Genomic DNA, 20,435 nt, shown 5'->3' on the forward strand with positions numbered 1-20,435 from the left:
CAGAATACCCAGAGATGGGTCATGCGTAGGATTCTGAAGTGCACCCCTTCCTTGTGAAGGGAGGAATAGACCATTACATAACACTTGTTAGGTATCAGGTACTTTCAACCACATTATATTGCCTCCCATCAGGCTGGTATACTCTAGAGTACCTGAATCCCATGCAGATAATATTTAAGGCATTTTTATGCTTCTATCTTTGAACTCTGTAGCATAATATATATATATAACAGAAGCCTACTTACATAGAGTTTATTCTAAATAAATGTTCTATTAGTTGAATTCAAAGATTTACTAAGTCAATAAAAATAATATTCCCTATTCACCAGAAAATAGTTTTCTTACCTTAAGTAGGATAATATCTATATCTGAGTACTTCATGCCATTCACTAACACAGGAATCAACCTATAAAAAAACAAATTCATGAAACAAAGAACTAAAGATGAATAAAATTATGAAGAAGTCTTAATAAACTTTTGTATGCCAATAATACCAATGATAAGCCCTGGCCAGGTAGCTCAGTTGATTAGCTCATCGTCCTGATATGCCAAGGTTGCAAGTTCAATCCCTGGTCAGGGCACATACAAGAAGCAACCAAAGAATGCGTAAGTGGAACAATAAATCCATGCTTTTGTCTTAGAGCATATTTTGTGCTGTCTGCCCTTCTCAAATGAGTATTCCTAATATATGTTGTAGTCCTTTTACAATTCATGTACAGGATCCACTAAATAGAATCTTAGAGGAGATAAGATTAATAGTGCTTAGAAATAAATATAAAAACAATAGCAATTTCTTCCCTAAGAATTTATCCCAAATATACCAACAAACATTCCCTTAAAAAAAAAAAAAAAACTTCACCTGAGGATGTTTCCATTAATTTTTTTAGAGATGGGGGCGGGGGGGGCCCCCCCAACATTGATCCGTTGCCTCCTATACACACCCTGAGCGGGGATTGATCGAACCTGAAACCGTTTGGTATACACAATGCTCCAACCAACTGAGCCACCTGGTGGGGCTCACAATGCATTATTTCAAGTAAAACTAGAAGCAGCCATAGAAGTCAACATATTTATGACTGGCTTGAGTTGTTTAATGTTTGAAGTGATGATTTTTTAGCCTGCCACTACTCAAGTCCTGGTTGCTTTAAGAATGTCTAGGTTTTAATAGTGTAATGAGAGTTAGAGCACCTTGCTATAATTATGTTTTTACCACAATCTCCTAATGTTACAGAGCTTGGGCTTTCACTAATAGCTCTTCAGTTTTTATAAAAAGTAATATTGATTTATATAACTCTTAGAATTAGATGATCCTATGTTAAGAAACAGCAAATCATGAAAGTGGTACCACACATTAGGGAGAAAAGTAATAAACAGATTTCTTGAAGAAGAAAAAAATCCGTTTAGCATATGATGTTGTACTTTATTTCCAAATAAATTCCAGACACTAGAATAAAATATTGGTGAAATTATTGCTTTCTTGGTGGGGAAAGAATTTATTGGAAAAGAAAGAGAAGTTTACTGACTATATGAAAACGAGAACATTCAAATACTGTAAATACCTAAAAATACATAACTCTGATAATACTACCACAAATTAAAACAAATGATTTTCTTCTTTGCTCATCCAGATGGCTAAGATTAGAAAAATTATAATTAATGGCTGATAAAAGTTGTGACACGATGGGACACTCTAGTGGGATGTAAATCCGTGTAACTTCACTAGAGAACAATTTGGAATATTTATGAAGAATCCCGAAATGTTCAGTCCTTTGATCTTGGCAAAAATCATTTCTAGGAATTCTATGTGAAAGAAATAACCACTTATGAACAAAGAAAGATGCTTACTACAGGATTATTTGGTTAAAAAAAAGGAGCAAACAAATAGTCAACAACTGAAGGAAAGTCAATCATATGTATGTGGTATGCACACTATGATGGAGTAGTTCTCAAAGTTTAAAGACTAATGACCTGGAGGAAAAGTACACAATATTCAAGAACTGAAATGAGCAAACCACAAAACAGTAAAATCAGAATTTTAAGCACTAACTACAGCGAGATGCTACATTAAGTGTTTTACACATTATCAAATGTATTTTGTCTTGAACTAGCCTGAATATATGATATTTGGTATATGGTAACAACACATCAAAAATACTAACAGTGATTACTCAGGGTGGTGAAAATCCAAAACATTTTAAGTTTTCTGCATTTTAATTTTCTTCCATGAGACTGTATTGCTTACTTTTCAAAAGATAGCAAGCAATACTTTTAAATATCTGATTTTAATGCAGATTAAGTCACTGTATGGTACATCTATAACCAATACATATTTTGTTAACTATATTTCAATAAAACTGGAAAAAAATATACAAACTCAACCCTAATCGAACAGCATTCATTGGGTTAAAACAGCCTTGACAATAGGTTAACCAAAAATTTCAAAACATCACAACTAGTGGGAAATCATTTTCTTTGGTAGAAACCCCACCAGAGTCTATGGTCAAATTACAAGGATTATAAAAAAAAAAAAAAAAAAAAAAAAAAAAAAAAAAAAGACAACCATGCCATGAATTACCCAAAATTAAGTATGACTTAGAATAAACCATGCTCACGTGATTTTAAAGAAATGTAGTGGCTTTTTGAAAAATCTCTTTACTAATACCAACAATAAAGTTAAGTTTGACTTCTTTAGAACTTAACTCCCCGATGATAGAAGAATTCAACCAAAAATACAAAAGTGAGGAATCACTGTTTAATTTAAGAACAAGGTAAAATTCCTAAGAAGGAACACTTACTTAGGAAGGTGTCTTACAAGTACATCTTTGCATATTGGTTGCTCAGCCAAAGTTAGCCAAAACTCACAGGCTTCTAAAGCCACATTTTCATCTTGATCTTGGGTCCTCTGTAGCATGTACTGTAAACAAAGGAGCCTTAATATTAATCAGTTAAAACCATACAATTAAAATAAACCTCTATTACAGCAAGTTAATAGTCCTTTGCTATGACCCATTTCAATCTAGGGTTTACATTTTTAAAAAAAGCTTCCTAATTTTAAAATGCAACCAAACTTAAGAACTGCTGCTTTTGCACGTTGCCTAATGAAAAGTGTTCAATGCATGAATTATCTAGCTGCTTCTGTATGAATGTATTTTGTTTTATGAAACCACTGAGATTTTTAAAAATGTATTAATAATCAAACATTAAGTCTTTGTAGAAATAGTAAAATAAAAACCTCCATTAAACCTTTCTTAAAATGAAGAATCTTTTTATAACATATCTATTCAATTTGTCTCTTGTAAATAAATACTTCATGTATTTAAAGATATATATATATATATGTATATGTAATACAATTACAAAAGTAATTTTAAATTTGGAAAGTGACATTTCTTAGTGCAACTATAATTTGTAGTTTCCAACAAAATAGGTTTATCATGTGCTTTGAATATATCAAGCCAAATTCACTCTTACTTGGAAGAACACTGCTCCCAAATCTATCCAAAGGCATACTGTCTAAATTTCTTTAAAAAAGAGTCACACATTATTTCCCAATGTACCTGGGACTTGGAATTGGGGTTAAGTGATGAATTCTTTATATACATCCTCTGCCTGATTGAAACATCTCACATGGCAAAATATGGCAATACAACAGTTGTGGCAGGCCAACCCCTATTACATTCCGTATCATATCCTACTACTATGCAGAGTATTGCTGAAGAAACAACTGTAGCATTATAAATTAGACTCCCAGCCCTGATATGGTCCTAGCAAATGATAAAATGTCTTTCTTAACTTTCTGGTTAACTCCAAACTCTCTCCTTAAACTTTCAACTAACTCCACCTGATTCTTCTAAACACTTTATGGAGGAACAGGCTCCTCCACGAAACTGTCATTTATTTCCATATTATACTACTACATCTGCTTATCTCTAAAATTATCTTTCTTAATGTTTTAGAAAAGGAGTTGCTGCACATCATGGGTGTTAGCCTTCTAACAAGTCTTAGACCCCATCCTTTAAAAAGAGACCTCTCTCTGTACCATATGGATCTCTGAAAGTGAAAAGGGAGGAACAAGATGCACAATATTTAATCCATTTGCAAATTATTTTGTTTTAGAAATAATTGCATCTTATTATTTATTTCTTCCTTTAAATATGGCTCAACTGTGATCAATAAATTTCCTAGTAAAATTATTTAAATCACATTTTAAAATCTAAATAGTTTGCTGGAACTATAATGGTGATGTATTTTCTACTCAGAAATCTGTTAACATAAATCATAAGTTGAACAGATCAACTTTACCAGTAATGGGTAGAAAACTCTTAATGACAAAAGAATACACCACTTAATCTACCACATTTTATTGAGCATTTAGCCTAACTCAGACCTAGTAAACACAAATAATCTAAACATTTCCTAGTTATCCTGGTTAAAAGCTATCTACTAATATAAATAATTATTTTCTCTTTGAAACATCTTAATAAAAGAAATCAGTAAAATAATAGCAATCAATCTTAAAACATCTTAAATCTCATGAAAGAAAAATCACCATCAAGATAATTTGTAATTTTAAGAAAATCATTTACTAATTTTGTAGTCTCCCTCCAAAATGTATTAAATAATATTATAAAATAGTGGTTTCACATTATATATTTTGTGCCCAAGATTTTTCTTGAGGGAAAGATGATGAAAGAACCTTTAAATTGCCTGTGTTACCTCAACTATATTATGCATGTGAGGAAGCAGGCGATCCATTCGAACTTCAAGCAACATCACAAGTGCCCGGCACACGTTTTTCCGTACCTCTGGTTCTTCATCCTCAGCCAATGCAAAGAGGTTCTATTACACAAGAAATATTTTTTTCTAATTAAGTATTCCAATACATTAGAAAGGTTTATAAATAATAACCAGTAATCTACAAGTTGGTAACATTTAAAAACCCTAAGAAAATATAGTACTAATAAAGACTGAATTAACTGGCCAACAATATCCTATATAATAAAAGCGTAATATGCAAATCGACCCAACAGTGGAACGACCAGTTGCTATGACGCACACTGACCACCAGGGGGCACTCAATTCAGGAGCTTGCCCCCAGCCTGCAGGCCCCGATTGCCTGATTGGGGCCTGCCGGCCAACCTCTCATCCCTCCCCTCAGCCGGCAGGCTCCGATCGCCCAATGGAGAACAGGGAACTGGGGGTGGGTGGTGGTAAACACGGGCGGCACCAGGCCAAGGCAGGTGCGAGCGGGGCCCCGATTGCCCCACTGGTTGCCCCACACAGAGCCAATCTTCCTTGGCAGCCAGGGAAGATCGGCCTGGATCGCAGGCCAGGCCTAGGGACCCTACCTGTGCACGAATTTCATGTGCCGGGCCTCTAGTTAGATTATAAAATAAGACAAATGTAGAATGATAATTGCCAAAAATCCTAATTTTGGAAAATGATCTAAAAACCATTCTTTCTGAGAGAGTATGATTGGTTGTGTTTTGAGGTAAGTTTTAATTTGTGAGAATAAAACGATGTCATTAGAACACGGGGACACTCATCCAGTTGATCCAGAAATAAGCATTAAAATAGAATTAGATTTACCCTTGAAAATTACTGTCTGTCAAGAGATTTAGTCCTACCAACTCTGATTCTTAAGGTGGTTAACAGGTACAGGTTCTATAAAAGCATCAGTAATTAGTGGTTAACAGGTACAGGTTCTATAAAAGCATCAGTAATTTGGGAATAAAATTTATACACCCACACACACACACACACACCAAGTTTCTAAAAATTAATCCTAAACTGCCATTGTTCACCAGGTCAAGTACTGAAAAAATAATAAAAGCAATCAATCTCATACTGTTCTTAACAAGTTTCTCTACAAGGTTAAAAAAAAAGTCTGAATGAAGACTGTTTAGTCATCGCAACTCCAGGATGTTTATGTAACTTTACAGCTAAAGATACAGAAGTTTAGAAGTTAAGTCACTTGCTAGCCAGTGGGGGGATATGAATTTGTTTTTCATGAAATCATGAGTAAGTCCACACTTATTATACTACACCAACAGCCTCCACTAGAACAAGTTGTCTCTTAAGAGGGTGCAAGCAGGGATGTGAAAAGAAAAAATAATAAACTTTTCCTATCTCACTTCTGAGATTCTACTTTATGTACAAACACACACATACTTTAAAAGCACTAAAAAGATCATTAAAATAAATAAGTAAAATCCAATGTGCCCCATTGTCTTTTCCCAGGAAATCACAAAAACATCTCCAAATAGATGAACCTAAAACCTCATTTCAAGGGGTAAGACAATGGAGAAGTTCAAATATCAAATATGGCAGTACATGAAGTACTGTTTCTAGCATTTAAAAAACTTTGTTTTCCCAAAGACCCTGATGCTTCCAAAACTCTGTAGCTCCTTTTTTAATTGTATATATTTTATAAGGTCAGAGAAGAATACTGTTTTTCCATCAGGTGCTCCTTTATCCTATCCTATATAATAAGAGAGGAGAGGAATATGCTAATTATCCGTTACGCCGTGAGGTGTAACGACCGACCATGTAATGACGGGATCTTGGATCTGCAGGAGGGTGGGGCAGCGAAGTACAAGCGGGCGGCAGAGAGCTACAAGAGGGGGCAGGGCAGCAAGCTATGAGGGAGGGGGCTGAGGGAGCTATGGGGGGGGGGGCGGGTTTGGGGAGAGCTACAGGAGGGCGGGGCAGCGGGTGGAGAGCTACAGGAGGGCGGCAGTGACCTAGTGGCACACGGATTCGTGCACAGGGCTACTAGTATGTTAGATTGCATCCTTCATTAAATTTGATGTTGTCTTACTTAATATGAATACACAGCTTTGCCAAGGTAGGTTACAGGCGCATATTACTAACCAATAACTTTCCATCAATAAAGTCACACTTAGCAGAATGAAATCAGCCCCTGATGAAAACACTGATAATGGAAGAAAACAATGCATTTATTCATTTAGTAAATTGTTACTGAGGGACCACTATGTGCCAGGCACCTCCTCTGGAGGGTTACTGCTCATGTAGGATGGAAAACCAGTTGACTCTTCTATAGCTATCAAGTAGCAGAGAAGTGTTAATATGGCATAAACACGAATGGAAAATATTTAAAATGTTGGGAAATGTTCTTGAATTTTTATTTTTAGAGAGAATTTAATTCCTTTTATTCTAAATTCTATTTCTGTATAAGATGCTGGTATGTCCATCACAGTTCCCTTAAGTTGTTCAAGAGTACTAAGAGGAAATACCATTGTAACTACAATTTTTAAAAATAGTAACAGTAGTAGTTAACAAGTAAGAGTGCTTACTCTGTGGCAGGCACTGTTCCTATTTACAGCATCCTACCTAATAAAAGAGTAATATGCAAACTGACCCTAACTCCGCTACACCCACAAGCCACGCCCACCAGCCAATCAGGAGCAAATATGCAAACAAACCCAACCAAGATGGCTACTGCCACAGAGAACAGGAGGGAGGCTTGGGTTTCCCTGGTAACAAAGGAAGCCAAGCTTTCCGCCTGCCGTTGCAGGCCTAAGCCTCCACTCAAGGCTACAAAGTTTCAATTATAGAAGGTAAACAAATCCAAACAGAAATGGCGGCAGCCACTGAGCTGGAAAGAGCAGGAGACAAGGGTTGCCCCAGGTGACGGAGGAAGCAAAGCTTCTGCAGCACTGGCTGGCCTAGGCCTCCTCTCCAGGCTACAAAGTTTCAATTATAGAAGGTACATAAACCCCAAAAGAAATGGCTGCCGGCCATGAAGAGAGCAGGAGGCTTGGCTCCGCTCCAGGCTACAACGTTTCAATTGTAGAAGGTAAAAAAATTCAAGATACCAGGGACTCCTCTTGGGTTGCCAGGGGGCTAGCCGGCCTGCAAACCACCACAGGTCCCTCACTCAGGCCTCCCATGCCCCAAGGGAACCCCCACCCTGATCCGGGACACCCTTCAGGGCAAACCAGCTGGCCCCCACCCATGCACCAGGCCTCTAATAAAAGAGTAATATGCAGATTGACCTTAACTGCAACACACAATATAGCTGCCCCCATGTGGTTAAAGATCCTGCCCCCATGTGGACACAAGATGGCCACCACAAGATGGCCAGCAGGGGAGGGCAGTTGGGAGGCACCAGGCCGGCAGAGGAGGGAAGTTGGGGGCAAACAGGCTGGCAGGGGAGCAGTAAGGCATCAATCAGGCTGGCAGGGGAGTGGTTAGGGGGTGATCAGGCTGGCAGGCAGAAGCGGTTAGGGGCAATCAGGAAGGCAGAAAGGCGATCAGTTGGGAGCCAGCAGTCCTGGATTGTGAGAGGGATGTCCAACTGCCCGTTTATCTGGGATCGGGCCTAAACGGGCAGTCAGACATCCCTGGAGGAGTCCCAGATTGGAGAGGGTGCAGGCTGGGCTGAGGGACACCCCCGCTCCGTGCACGAATTTCGTGCACCGGGCCTCTAGTATATATATAATAATCCAACAGGGTAGGTCTATTATTAGCCTCATTTTACAGATGATGAAATGGAAAACACCAATTGATTATGGTGCCCAAGGTTAACCACTATTAAACTGTAGAGCTGTGAGTTGAACCCAGGTAGTCTTATTCCAGACTTCTAATATTATCCACTAACCTCAATATCAAACTAGACTGAAAATACCTTGAGGCATAAAATTTATTTCTATATCCCTAGAACCAAGCACAGTGCCTGATTCATAGTAAGTATTAAGCAAATGAGAAAAGCAAAACAAGATTTTCCCTCTCCAATAATTTTCCAACAAAAATGTGGCCTCTGAAAGATTAAAAAAAAAAAAAAGCTCAGAAAAAATAAACTAATTTATTTGTTGAAAATAAAAGTTAAGCATGTAGGGAACTTAAACAATCCTTTCACAATGGAAACCAATAGAAAACAGAAGTACAGCAGGTCCTCAAATAACATTTCATTATAACATTGATGAGACATGGTAGGAATTTAACTCTTATTTATATCAATCATTCCTATGGTGAAATTGGTTTCTTAATACTTGCTTGGCTTAAAGCCACAGAACGTATTGATGACGTAAAGTGAAGACTTCGTGTACTGTTCTTTAAGCTTGTGCCTTCAGATTCTTTATCAAGTTAAGTTTATTCAACCTCACCATATTGCAAATGACTTGGGAAATTTAATTTCCATATGCAACTGAACAGTATGTTGAAGCAGAAATTTTTATGCTGAAGATATTAAACATACCATAATCAGTATTTACATCATGATACAAGTGGAAAAATCAGTAACAGAGGAAAAGTTTATAATTATAAAAACTATATGCAATAAATATTATCTAACCTTCTCAAAAACAAAGGGGAGGATAAATCTTACCTCAATAAAAGAATCAATGTGCAGCATCAGAGCTTGAGTTCTACTGATGATAAACTGATTGACACAAGCAACAGCATGAGATCTAGAAACAAAATTTAAGATTTAGTATATGCTCATTGCATCATTTTTCTATTTGCAAAAATCTTAAACATTCCTCTATAAAAATATAACAATGTATGTACAGCAATACACATACACACACCCTAAAAAGAATGAGTAAAATTTCTGTTATTAACACAGAAAAAATATGAATAATATATGTATTAAGTAAAAAATGCAGGTTGCAGAGAAATATATTATTGCTCCTATAAAAGTGGTCTGAAAGAACATGTGCACATTTTTAATAGTAGATAACTGAAAAATGGAAGGCTGGATGGGTGCATAATGGGGATTTTATTTACCTACAGACTTAAAAATAAGCATTCCTTTGAAATAAAAAACTTGGAACAGTCTACAGCCTATTTGTTCTGACATAACCAATTCAATGCCACAGCAATTCTTAATGGCACTATCTAAAATCATTCTTAGCTCACAGGTCATGGTCATGGTTGGATTTGGCCCCCAAGTCAGTTTGTGAACTGGCCTAGATATTACTCCATAATGTGGCTACTCCCTACCCCTAACTTCATTTCCTATTATGCTACAATTTTTTTTCTCTTGTCACTCTAAAAGGCCTCTTCCCAACTCCAGAGCCTTTGTACTTGCTGTTCCATCTTTCCCTTGATTTTGCAAAAATTTACTACTTTACTTGGTGCAAGGCCTGTACAAATGTTACCTTTTCAGAAAACCTTCTATACAAAATACTTCCAAATCACTGTCCATAGTATTTATCATGAAATTGTATTATTTATCAATTATTACCGTCCTGTAGGCCTCTTCTAATAACCCAACAGAAAAAAGACATTAGAGAAAATCACCACATACAGCCACAAACATAAGAGGCTCAACATTAGTGACAGAAAAGTAAGCCATTTTGAAATGCCATTTTATATCTATTTGATTGGCAAAAATTAAAATGTGTGACAATACGAATATGTATACCCAGGAAATCCCTGTGTCTCAGAAATTCCTTCCCAAGATTTTATGTCTTCCCTAAGAGAAACTCTTGCAAATAGACAAAAGGAGACAAGCATATAAATGTTTCAGTAGCACTACCCACAAAAGCAAGAACCTGGAAGCACCCAAAGGCCACTGGGTGTGCGTATACATGAATAAACTGTTTAATTGTCATGCAAAGGAGTAACATACAGTAGTCAAAACAAATGACCTATAGTGACACAATATGGATGAATCTTAGCAACATATTAAATTTAAGGCGCCAAAGATTAAATTCATATAATACCTTTTATAAAATTGAAAACCAAGATCAATAAAATTATTTTCTAAAAATTCTAATAGGATCAAGTTGGGATTAAATATAGGTTGTTTTCAAGGTCTTTGCTTTTATTATAGTTGGGTTTGAGTGATTATTAAAAATAGTAAGTAACTAAAGACCGAATGGAAGTGGGAAATGATGAGAATGTGTCATAAGCTACGAAACGTAACCCAATTTGTGCACCTCTTGATTAAAAGTATGATTAAAATATAAAATGACTCTGATTTTTAAATTGCTTAGTCATGTGATGGATAAAACTGTATTTGTTTGCCTCATTCCATATTCTCAAAGTCTAATAGTTACTGTGAGAGGGAAATACACGCACAGTAAATACCAGTTAAACTGTATTGATAATGTATTAAATAATTTTGTGGAATAAAACTACATAAAGATGAAAGATATGTTCAGTGCACAGATAAAATACACAACAGATATCATCATTTACTCAAATATACATTAAAATAAAATATTTTAACAGTATATTCAACAGAATCTCCAATGGGCAGTAATGAACATTGACTGAATGGAAACATTTCTGTATTGCTAAACTGTACCTTGTTAAGTTTTAAACACATGTATTATAATTACAAAATAAATTTTCATATCCAGTAATGGTGTAGCTATTATCAGGAATATGTTTTTTTGGTTTTTCTGTTTTAATTGCTGAGAACTGGTCACAAAAAAGTAAATTTCTTAGAAGTATGCAAATCACACTTTCACACCTCAGTGGAAATGTTAAATGGGGGATACTTCCTAGGGAATATGAACTCCTCTATCTAATTTCCTATGCCAGGAAGAGTAAAATTTTATTTTGAAAATATTTATTTGCATGACATTACCCACAAATAAGCATCTATTAAGTTTCCACTATGAGTTTAACACTAAGTACTGCTTAAGAGGACAAGTGAAATTAAATCGAGGTAAAAACGTAAGAACTAAATAAAGAATTTAAGCAAGAAAAAGATTCCCAATTTACCCTCTGGTCACACTGTTGAAACCACAATCCTCTGAAACACAGCTTGGAATCTTGAAGTAAGCCCTAATGGGCATCTAAACCAATAGTTAAAAGCCTATACACTAACGTTCATTCAGTTGTATATCCCTGAATCCTCTAGAAACTATGTAATTTCTACTTTACATAGTAATATATTTGACTATTCTACATAAAAACATGATGTACTGACAACTGTAAAAAAAACAACACAAAAGTCAAATGACAATCAGAAGAGCAATGACTTTTCCAGAGAAACAATAAGCAAAGTTCAAGTTAGAAAAAGCATATGTAATTGAAGGGGAAAAAAGTACAGCAGGCTGGAGAACTTTTGGTGAAATTACAAAGTCTTACACACTTCAATGTAATAAAGGCATCATGATAATTATAGCATGATAGGACAACTGATTAACAAAATCAAAGGCCTATTTAATATCCTAAATATAATGGTATTTCAAAACTAGATGCTAGGCAGTTTCAAGGAATTACAGATATAGAGAAAAAAACAAAACAGACCAGGTTAACTTCAGAACCAGCCAACCATGTCCATTATGTGATTTCAGAGTGCACTAAAAAAATCTTTCCATCATCAGGATTAAAATGTGGTGTTTTTTTAAATAAGTAGGTTGTAAGCCCCTTAAACTAAAATCTATATATATAAAAGCCTAATATGCATCGTGTCCCCTTGGGAGTTCAATCGCTTGCTGACCACCAGGGGGTGGTGTGGAATGAAGGAAAGCCCCGCCTGGCAGCCGGCAGCTGCTAGGGACCCTACCTGTGCACGAATTTCGTGCACTGGGCCTCTAGTTACTTAATAATTTAGATGTCATACTTGAGGAACTTTTATTACACAGCTGCAAATAAAGGTACTTGTACTTGGCAAGACTCATAAATTAAAAAATACAAAAACAACCCAACAACAAACAAACACTGTCCAAACACACTGAGTTTTAACCTTTCACAAGGAACCTTAAAAGCATAACTGTTAACCATTACAAATGTAATTAAACATGTAGAACTGTCATATTCAATGACAATTTCATCAGAAAAAGTCAGTATTTTATGGGCTTTGTTTTTAAAGGAATAAACTTCAGTTATCAAAATTCACCTTTGTGGAATATCTAATATATTTTGCTAGTTACAAAAATAATAAATAATGCAAAAATAAGAAAGTGGTAAGAATTATACCAGAGTTTATAAATTAATTTAGTATTAGCTATATACCTTATTTTTGGACTACTGTGCTTGAAGAACTGTAAAAATTTTGGAATCATGATGTTAAGAGGACGATCTAAAACATCACTATCTAAAATCTCAGCAGAATCTTCACATATCTTCTGAAGGGCACCAAATGCTCCCTATAAAAGACATTTAAATTATTAGAATTAATTAAAAATTGAAGTCATTTCAAAAGTAAATTGAGGAATATTGACTAATTTGTATGAATTGTTTTTAGTTCACATAAATGCTTCCTCAAAAAAATCTGTAAATTTAATCAATTTTATGACAAATTATTATACCATTAAGTTATTTTAAAAATCTCGGTTTAAAAACAATGATACATTTTTATTTTACCATTAAATAACTTAGAATGAGAAGATATTTTGGTTGGCAGAGATTGTACTAATTCAAAACCCTAATTTCTGAAATATTCTTAATTTAAGTAATTACCTTTTCTCTTTTAAGTACTATCAGTTTGTAAAACTCTATACTTACATATAAATATATCTAACCATTATACCACTTCTCTTTTTTGAAGCATAAAAGAGGTCTTAATATCATTAAAAAGTTACTTACATGTAAGACATTTATTGGGTAATGGTGACAAAAACTGTTAGAAGGTCATTTTTACACCAAATGGGCTAACTTAGAGCTCTTGCACACAATATGTAACCTATTAGTCCATCCACTTACATGCTTTACTGCTTTTAATTCCATTAGCAGCTCCCAGGAACTTATTCTCCACAGTACAATTAATTTACGAATACTGTCTCTTTAAAGTATGACTTATGTAATAGCTACTCCACAATTTCTAGACTATTGCAGCTAAAACTTTTTTTTTTATTCTTGGAAAGTGCTTGCTTAAAATTTTGATCTCTTTTTAATATTACTGTTATACCAAAGCACTATTTAACCTGTTTAAAAATACAATTGCCTTTTTTTTATCTTCACCTGAGGATATATTTTTTAATGACTTAGAGAGAGAGAGAGAGAGAGAGAGAGAGAGAGAGAGAAAGGGGGTGGGGGGGAGGGAGGGAGGGAGGGGGGGGGAGAGGGGGAGAGAGAGAGAGAGAGAGAGAGAGAGAGAGAGAGAGAGAGAGAGAGAGAGAGAGAAAGAGAGAGAGAGAGATCAGTTGCCTCCCATACATGCTCTGACTGGGAATCTAACCCACAACCTTTTGGCATATGGGACAACACTCAACCAACTGAGCTACCAGCTGGGTGTACTATTTAACTTTGGCTAAATATTATTCAGTTTTCCTGTAATGTTATCAGTGTATTTCTAAGGCATTACTGGAAAATACATATACATACATACATACGTGCATATATATATATATCTGTGTGTGTGTGTGTATATATATATGAATGCAAGGTGTTTTTTTTCTTAGAGTCTTTTATAAAGACTGTTTGCTAACCTTCTCCGTTCCCCAAGACAGATCTGGCAACAAAGTGCCCCATCACAAGACCTCCTGATTTTTAATGTTAGGTTATTCCTGTGCCTTCCCTGCCCTGCCTCCAAGCCATGCTCTTGTTTGAGAGGAAGAGGGGTCACTGCCTTGTGCAAAACACCTATAATGGTTTCCATTTAAAACAGATTGCTACCTAAACTGGAGCTCAGTTAATGAGAGAGTCTTAAAGTACTCATTAACAGTGAGAAACTGTAGAGGAAATTCAGACTCACCTTCCCAAATGAAAAGGTTGCTACTGATCTGATCAGTGGTGAACAATGAGATATTACAATCAATGCATGATTAAAACTAGATTAGACATGCCATATAATAAGAGGCACAAAAACAATTTAGAGAAGCTGAAAAAATACTCATGCTCTGGGAATTTAGTCAATCTTCAAAAAATACCACCTCAACTGATTAAGCTAGACAATAGGTATTTATTATAGATATATACAGATAACCAAGGAAAGTTTTCAAATACAAAAACAGGAGATATTTCTTTGTAGGAAATATAGTAAAGATGTTTTAAAACTTAGTCTTTACAGAAAACAGTAAGAAATGATCACTAATGTAAAACACAAAGGTAACTTTAGGTTTTTAAGTTTTGAAATATTTCCAGAGAAAAAATTTCAAAGGTTTCTTAGCACACAATAGCGCAAGAAAAATTGTATGATGAAGCAAATATTTTTACCTCACAAGTGTTGTAATCTTCAGAATCCAATAAGCTACAGAGTTTTGGTAAGAGGTCAGGCCAATTCTGTAATTCTCCCTTGGAGGCTATGGTTGTAATCAAAATACCTTGAAAGAAAACACACACTTTTAGGAAATCTGACTGCATTATGTTAGGTATCGTCATGTGAATAACTGCACACAAACATGTGCAACACCACCGCCCCACTTACTAAATGCCCCAAATCAGCCTAAGACTTGCAAACCATCTAAACAACATTCATCAAGGATCCCCATACCACCACAGCATAAATCAGATCTGTTTCTAACCTGGTTTTTTTTAAACACTTTACCCTTTTTTATTTTTAACAAGTATCTGTACAGAAGACTACAACTTGCTCCTCTCCAAGAATAGTTCCACTAATTAAAATCACTCCTGTTTTATAGAAATTACAAAAGAATAAAACATGTACAAAAATGTTAGTATCATGTATTACTGGGTGAGGAGTATGAGTCTGCCACATTCAAATAAAAATACATCAAGAAGTTAATAACAACTCCCCAGCTTAACCTAGGATCATAGCCATGGAGGGACGTACCGTATTTTCCAGCATATAAGACGACCCCCAACTTTTCCAGGTAAAATATAGAGTTTGGGATATACCCGGCCTATAAGATGACCCCCGACTTTTGAGATTTTCCTGGGTTAAAAAGTCGTCTTATACGCCAGAAAATACGGTAGGTATGGAGAGAGAAAATGGAAAGTTTCCCACTTACTGGATCAAGGATGAATCACTGGCAAGGTGATCTGGGAGAACTGAGTGGCACACACTGACAATGCCATTGTGACTAGATTATTTCAACTGTGTAGTGCAGCTTAGTTGTGATAGTTACACACATATGTAACAAAGTTTTGTATTAACACAAACAAAAAGTTTGTGTTAATCTTTTTCTCTGCCTTAGTAAATTTTATATTAGTAACAAAGTTATATACTTGCCAATTATAGATCCTTTTATCTAATAAGAGTATAAACTCTGATAGGCAAATTATAGGTACTCTAAGCTTCAAAATACTAATTTGTAAAACATTTTTTAATAGTGCTCTTTTTAATAGTTATTTTGAGAATTCAGAGAGATATGCACACAAAATACTTGTTATACAGTAAATGCTTAATGATTACTACTAAATAGCAAATTCCACTATTTGTGTGAATGAATTCTCTTTGAATTTTTCTACCATTATTCTTGAGAAGGCTGTTCTCAATGGTAAAGAGCTACAAAATGTAAAGTTGTTGGTCAATATTTATTCTTAGCTAAAAAAATTTAAATTATGTGGTAAGGGTTAATATATGGATAGCATTTTAAAGATATCAGCCTTACTATAATAGATGTGTAGTAAGTCAAAAAAGCAGCAAGACTTAAATAGGTCTGTACCTTCTGCCAATTATTCTTTCCCGAAGTTAAAATATAAAAGAACTGAGAAAAAGAGAAAGCTCAGATCTGCCTAAATGAAACCAAGTGGTCTTAAAACAAGCAATAATAAAAAATAAACTTAAGTAACACCCTGGCACTAATAGACCGCTAACATTCATTATTTCTGCTAGGAGAGATTGAAGAATGTTGACAGACTAATAAATTCAAATTTATCTGGCTCCATATAATCTTATCTACTACTGAAAAGTCTTCTAATGCCTAATATAGTTGCAAAAAGTGAGAAATTTTAATTTTCTGTGTACAAAAAGATGGGAGTAAAAATTGGTATGCTCAGCAATACCTATTAAATTTTAAATGTTTAAAAAACACACTTTGACCCAGTAAATGCCACTTCTATGCACTAATTCTATAGAAAATTTCCCACAAGTGTATAAACACATTAAAGGCTGTTGACTGAAATAATAAAATCACAAACCAACTCAAAGAAAAGGCAGTGGTCCTAAATTATTACCACTTATTAATGCCTCATTTTCACCAACTTTGACTAAGCAACTACCAGGGACCCTTGGGTCTCACTGGACAAGAGAACTTTTACTGTAATCGTAAACATATACAAAGCATTTAAGAGTAGCAATGAAAAATTTCCCCATCACAATTTAACTTGAAATGGATGAAATTCCTATGAAAATCGTGTATCATATAAAAAAACAACCCAGTTACAAACAAGATAAGCAAAATTTTAACAATATAACTTACCTACGGTGGCTCTAATCAGAGGAGAGGAGTCACCAATATTGTTTAGACATTCGCTTTTAATAAAGTCTGTTACGCCATTTGGGAAGTTCTGAAAATGAGCTTTCACATTATTCTTCAAAATGAGACCACTCAATGATCGTGTGGGTTCATCTGTAGTAAAATGACAACAGTACTGAGTTTTAAAGTCATTTTCATTTTAAAATGTTATCAAGAACAGTAACTTTAAAAATATTTGCATTCAACAACTGATTACAATATTTCAATAATTTTGCTATAACCAGGAAAAATATATAATAAATGATTTCAAAAGATTAGCTCCATGATTTTATAGTTCAGGGTTTCTCAACCTTGGCACTATTGACATTTTGGGCCAAATAATTCTTTGTTGTGGGGTGCTGTTCTGTGCACTGTAAGATCGTCAGCATTATCACTGGCCATAGATGCCAGTATCCTTTCTCCAAGTTGTGACAACTGAAAATGTTTCCAGTTAATGTCAAATTCTGGGGGAAATTGAGGGAGAGGAATTGCACTGGGTTGAGAACCATTAATTTAGTTTAAGAGTTAATTTACTTTATATATGACCACTGTACTAAAGCTTTATTGAAACCTGATATAAACATCAAATTACAGATCTGAAAGTATTAGTTACTAAAAATATCCCATTAAAAATCAAGTGGACAAAGAATATATGGGGTCACCTTCACATACAAATAACTGCCGTTCATTTATACCAAGTTTTTCACTTGCCTCTGAGCTAAAAAAAAAAGGGAGGGGAGTAAAACAAGTTTAAAATTTCCAAAAGTATCTTAAAAACAGAATTTACTTTTAAAAATCATTTAGTCCATAGGTTTACATGTTCAAGAAGCAATTTAATACCTGTAGACTATAACTGATCTTACCAACTAGCATCACCATCAACAATATTAGCAATAGTTAACATCTTCTGAATGTTTATCAGGTACTAACCACTGCTAAGTGCTTTGCAAGTAGTTTGCATTTAATCCTCACAACCTCATGAGATGGCAATTATTCCCACTGCACAACTGAAGAAGCTGAGGCCTTTGCCAAAGTCACACAGAGCTAAGTGGGGAAGCCAAATATCAACCTCAGGGGTCTGGCTCCAGAGCCTACACTTGATGCATTGCATAGTTTCACCCTCCTCAAAGGGCTAGAAGACACACAGAGCTGGTATGTTGAACAGAATATGCTTTACAGCACTATTATTTCACATACCTTATTAAAAAATAAAATACCCAAGCTTGTTCCATTTAGTAGTACGCTCCTAAAATCTGACTGGCACTGAAATCGTCAAGGGTAAAACACATAGAGAGGTAAAAGAGAGCCAAGTTTCTTTGCATTTAAACCCCATTCAGGCCACCACAGCAATATAGCCAGAGATTTTATATCACCATTTAAAATGTTCTTTCCGAGCCGTGGTTTGCCGAACACTGGGTTAGCCCATTAGTTCAGTCACATGATTTTATTTTAAATGGCATGTGTATTTATTTACAAGAAATACACTATGTTGTTTTGTTTTGTTGTTAATCCTCACCCACGGATATTTTTCTATTGATTTTTAGAAAGAGTGGAAGGGAGGGAGGGAGAGAAACTTCAGTGTGAGAGACTTTGATTGGTTGCCTCCTGCACATGCCCCAACCAAGGCTGGGGATTCAAGCCTGCAGCTGAGGTATGTGCTCTTGACCGCAATCGAACCCGGGACCCTTCAATCCACAGCCCGATGCTTTGCCCACTGAGCCAAACCGACTAGGACCACTACATTATTTTTACAATAAAGGTTACAAGATGAAGGGTTTCAATATACAACATAAAGTGAAATGATTTAAAATTTTTATTTTAAATATTTTATATTAAAATATTTTTAATTAAAATGAAAAATATCCTCTGTCCAAAATCCATTTAATAAAGCCACCAAGTAACCATTGTCTTTTATAAAAAAAAAAAAAAAAAAAAAAAGTAAGACTTTACTTCACTGGGCTTCATTTTGCTCATTTGTAAAGTGAGGGAATTACTAGTAGATGAGCTCATTTCTGAGGTCTCTTCCAGATTTAAACTTTTACTCCACCATTCAGTGTAAACACACACACACACACACACATAGAAACATCAACTACATCGATTTGTTCTTCCATGCATTCATTGTTTGACTCTTTGTATGTGCCCTGATTGGGAATCAAAACCCGCACCTTGGCGTATTGGGATGATGCTCTAACCAACTGAGCTACACCGCCAGGGCAAGAAATACCTTTTAGTTAGTGTCTGGAAAACCTGAATAAAATCCTTTCCAACATTTTGTGGTTTTGTAACTAATAGGTCTTTTTGAAGGCAGTTACACCAACTTCTCTTGCTTTTGTCTGCTTTTTCAAGTACTTCTGATGTACCTTATACACCAAGAAAGCTTTGAGAAAGAGTATAATATTTTAACCATCTTAATATTTGGAATTTAGGATGAGGACATGACAAGAGTAGAAAGCTTGGTGAAATAAGCTTAAAATTTTCAAGTGAATCACATTAGAAATATTCATTTACTAAGTAAGTTCTTTTAAAAACAAATAGCATTGCCCTAGCTGGTTTGGCTCAATGGATAAGAGTGTCGGCCTGAGGATTGAAGGGTCCTGGGTTCGATTCCGGTAAAGGGAATAAATATGCCTAGGTTGCGGCTCGATCTCCGGTGGGGGGCATGCAGGAGGCAGCTGATCAATGATTCTCTCTCATCACTGATGTTTCTATCTCCCCCTCTCTCTGAAATCAATAAAAAGAAAGAAAGAAAGAAAGAAAGAAAGAATAAAAAGCTGATATAAAAGCTTAGGAAAAAACATATGGTAACAAAAACAAATAGCATTGATTTAACTACCAACTATTGTAATATACAGGGAAAATATACTTTATTAAGAAACAATGTATCCAATGGGGGGGAAAGGAGACATATCTAATACTTTAAACAATAAAGAAATTAAAAAAAAACAAAACAAAACAATGTATCACCCTGGCCAGTTGTGCTCAATGGTTAGAGCGTTAGCTTGCAGACCAAACAGGGTTTGATTCCCAGTCAAGGACATGTACCTGGGTTGCAGGCCTGATGTGTCTCACGTCTAGGTTAGGTCGGTCGGTCTCTCTCTCTCTCTCTCTCCTCCCTCCCTCTCCCCCCCTCCCTTCTACTCTCTCTAA

General features: G+C 35.4%; 1 protein-coding gene across 1 annotated transcript in view; it reads right to left on the bottom strand.

Annotated features, from left to right (window-relative positions):
- Positions 1-20,435, bottom strand: part of TNPO1 (transportin 1) — an 84,007-nt gene that overhangs the window by 22,933 nt on the left and 40,639 nt on the right. The window contains exons 4-10 of the mRNA XM_028139626.2: positions 17,250-17,399; positions 15,082-15,188; positions 12,940-13,073; positions 9,350-9,431; positions 4,717-4,839; positions 2,796-2,914; positions 346-406 (exon numbers count right to left, since the gene is read on the bottom strand). Of these exons, the coding sequence (XP_027995427.1) occupies positions 346-406; positions 2,796-2,914; positions 4,717-4,839; positions 9,350-9,431; positions 12,940-13,073; positions 15,082-15,188; positions 17,250-17,399 (776 nt within the window). The remainder of the gene's footprint in view (positions 1-345; positions 407-2,795; positions 2,915-4,716; positions 4,840-9,349; positions 9,432-12,939; positions 13,074-15,081; positions 15,189-17,249; positions 17,400-20,435) is intronic.

The sequence above is a fragment of the Eptesicus fuscus genome, chromosome 4 (genome assembly GCF_027574615.1).
Source record: "Eptesicus fuscus isolate TK198812 chromosome 4, DD_ASM_mEF_20220401, whole genome shotgun sequence".
NCBI classification, from domain to species: Eukaryota; Metazoa; Chordata; class Mammalia; order Chiroptera; family Vespertilionidae; genus Eptesicus; species Eptesicus fuscus.